Source organism: Portunus trituberculatus, chromosome 26 (assembly GCF_017591435.1).
Source record: "Portunus trituberculatus isolate SZX2019 chromosome 26, ASM1759143v1, whole genome shotgun sequence".
NCBI lineage: Eukaryota > Metazoa > Arthropoda > Malacostraca > Decapoda > Portunidae > Portunus > Portunus trituberculatus.
Window position 1 is genome coordinate 2,061,238 of NC_059280.1, and position 2,500 is coordinate 2,063,737.

At 70.0% G+C, this 2,500-nt stretch overlaps 2 protein-coding genes across 4 annotated transcripts in view; both read right to left on the bottom strand.

The window, feature by feature from the left end:
• Positions 1–774, bottom strand: part of LOC123509255 (dystrophin-like) — a 21,921-nt gene extending 21,147 nt beyond the window's left edge. The window contains exon 1 of the mRNA XM_045263454.1: positions 1–774. This exon is cut by the window's left edge and continues 270 nt beyond it. Coding sequence (XP_045119389.1) covers positions 1–774 — 774 coding nt within the window.
• A 304-nt stretch (positions 775–1,078) lies between these two features.
• Positions 1,079–2,500, bottom strand: part of LOC123509186 (vegetative cell wall protein gp1-like) — a 4,727-nt gene continuing 3,305 nt past the window's right edge. For all 3 annotated transcript variants that reach the window (XM_045263383.1, XM_045263382.1, XM_045263381.1), the window contains exon 2: positions 1,079–1,953. In XM_045263383.1, the coding sequence (XP_045119318.1) occupies positions 1,079–1,909 (831 nt within the window). In that variant the 5' untranslated portion in view covers positions 1,910–1,953. The remainder of the gene's footprint in view (positions 1,954–2,500) is intronic.

The following is a 2,500-nucleotide window of genomic DNA, read 5'->3' on the forward strand; positions in this document are numbered from 1 at the left end:
GAGGGGCGCCCCCACCGCGGGAAAGCCGTATGGTGGATTAGGGTTGCTGGGGCTCCGGGGCGCCACGGTGCGGGGCGCCAGCGGCAACCCTGAGGCGTGGCGGGGCGGCATGGGGCACCGCTGCTGCTGCTGCAGGCACAGCACGCCCATGGCAGGGCGCTGTGGCGGGGGCGAGGCTGAGGGCGGCACGTTGGGAGGGCTGGGGGTGAGGGTGGGCCTGGTTCTGGCGGCTCTCGGGGGACGGGGCGGCAGGCGGGGCAGGGAGCTGTACTGGCCAGGGAGGGCCAGGGCGTGGGCGGGGCCGTGGCGGCGGGCGCGAGAGTGGGCGCCGGGCAGTGAGTTGGACTTCTCAGTGTGGGCGTGGCGGCGCCCCTGGGGTGAGGGCGGCGCCTCGCGAGCCAGGCCGAACCGCCAGCTGCGGGACACGTCCACCTGGCTGCCGTCCACGGACACCTCGCCCCCCTCACCCCCCTCCCCGCCCCACCCCGACCCGCACCCTGACCCGGACCCTGACCCAGACCCAGACCCTGACCCCCAACCTCCCTCCTCTCCGCTGTCCGGGGCGCCGCGCCCCTCCATGATGCGTCCCAGGCCGCGCCGTGGCGCGCTCACGCCGGGCGGCTCGTGTGCCTCGTCACTGCGGCAGTAGTCCTCGCCGCTGGAGGGAGAGGCGGAGGGCCCCTGGCGCGGGGAGGCGCCGCGCCCTCCGCTGCCCCCTGCCGCCGCGGCGCCTCCTGCTCGCTGTCGCTCGATTCCTGTGGCAGCCGTCGCCATGCCAGGGGTGGGCGGCGGCGCCGGCGGCGACGCGGAGGAGGGGGGCGCGGCTCCCCACAGTGACCACACTCGGCGGGCGCCTCGCCCAGCGGGGCGTCAGACAGCCTGGCCTGCACCTGCTGGTGGCGGCGGGGCGGGGGTGAGGCGGGCCCCGCCAGCTCGCCGAGATCTAGGGCGGCACACACCGTAGGCGGGGAGGGCGTGCGGGGCGCAGCGCACACCGTAGGGCTGCGGGGCGGGGACTGCCTGGCCGCCTCCTCATCCTCCTGCTGCTGCTGCTGCTGCTGCTGATCCGTTCCGCAGCTCACCTCAGGCGGGGGCGGCGGCGGCTCCTGTGACATGGGCGGTGGGGGCGGGGGCGGGAAGTGTGGCAGGAGTGCTTCGCGGGGGAGCAGCGGCCCCGGGCGTGGCTCCTGGAAGAGGCTGGTGGCGCCTGGGTGTCCTCCTCTTGTGGGACCGAGGCTCCGGGTGACGGGGACGGGGCCTTGGGGGAAGGGGCGGACGGCGGCGGGTCTGGGTGTCCTGGTGGAAGGGAAGGGGCCGTGGCCGGGGCAGGAGCCGTGGGGACGGGGCTGGGGATCGGGGTTGGGGTTTGAGTGTGGGAGGGTGTTGGGTGAGGGGAGAGGGGTGGAGAGGGGGGCGGGGTGTGGTGGCGGGGTGTAATGTCAGCCGGGTGGATCACGTTCCCCGCGGGGGCGCGGCTCACCCAAGCCGCCACATCCTGGCCTGGCGGAGGGGTGGGCGGGGCGTCCTGCTGCCCCGGGGTGTCGCCTTGGGGCGTGGGGGCGGGGTGAGACGGGGCCTCCACGGAGCTAGATGTGTGGTGGTCCTGCCCCGAGGGGCCTGTGTCTTGCCCCGCGAACAGCACATCCTGCTGGCCTGGAGGGGCGTGGCGGGGCAGTGTCACGGGGGGCGTCACACACTGGGGCTGTGGCAAAGGCAGGGCCACCAGCGGGATGGGGACAGTGTCCGGGGCGGGGCGTGGCGGGGTCTCACAGTACACACTTCGGCTCCTGGTGCGGGCGTGTGCGTGGGCGCGGGCAGCGTCCAGGCCCGCCTCGCGGCTCGCTATCTCAGGCAGCGACAGGCGCTTCACGTGGGCGGCGCCCCCGCGGCGGGGCGCCACCAGCGTCATGGCGGGGCGGGGCGCGGCCCGCGGGGTGGTTCAGTGTTACAAGCCTGGAAGATGCGCGGTGAGTGGCGGGCGTGGGGGCGTGTTGGCGCTCAGCCAGCCCTCCATGGCCCCGTGCCAGCTGCCCCGCGGCACCCTGGCGCGGGGCAGGGCGGGGCGTGAGTGGCGGCGGTGTCACGCCAAGTATCGCGCCCTCACCACACACACACACACACACACACACACACACACACACACACACACACACACTTTGCTTCCTTACTGTATTTTTACCTCCGTCCTTTACCACCCCCCCACCCCCCACCACCATTACTACCTCACCACCCCTCCTCTCCTCCTCCACCCCTCCCTCCCTCCCTTCCTCACCACCACCACCACCACTAACTATATATAAAAAAAAAATAAATAAATAGAAAATAAATAATTAAATAAATAAATAAAAAATAAATAAATAGAATAAAAACAATACAATAAATAACATTCACACTGACACAACCACTCTCTCTCTCTCTCTCTCTCTCTCTCTCTCTCTCTCTCTCTCTCTCTCTCTCTTTACGAATAACAGATAACTAAATAACAAAGGTGAAGAAGAAG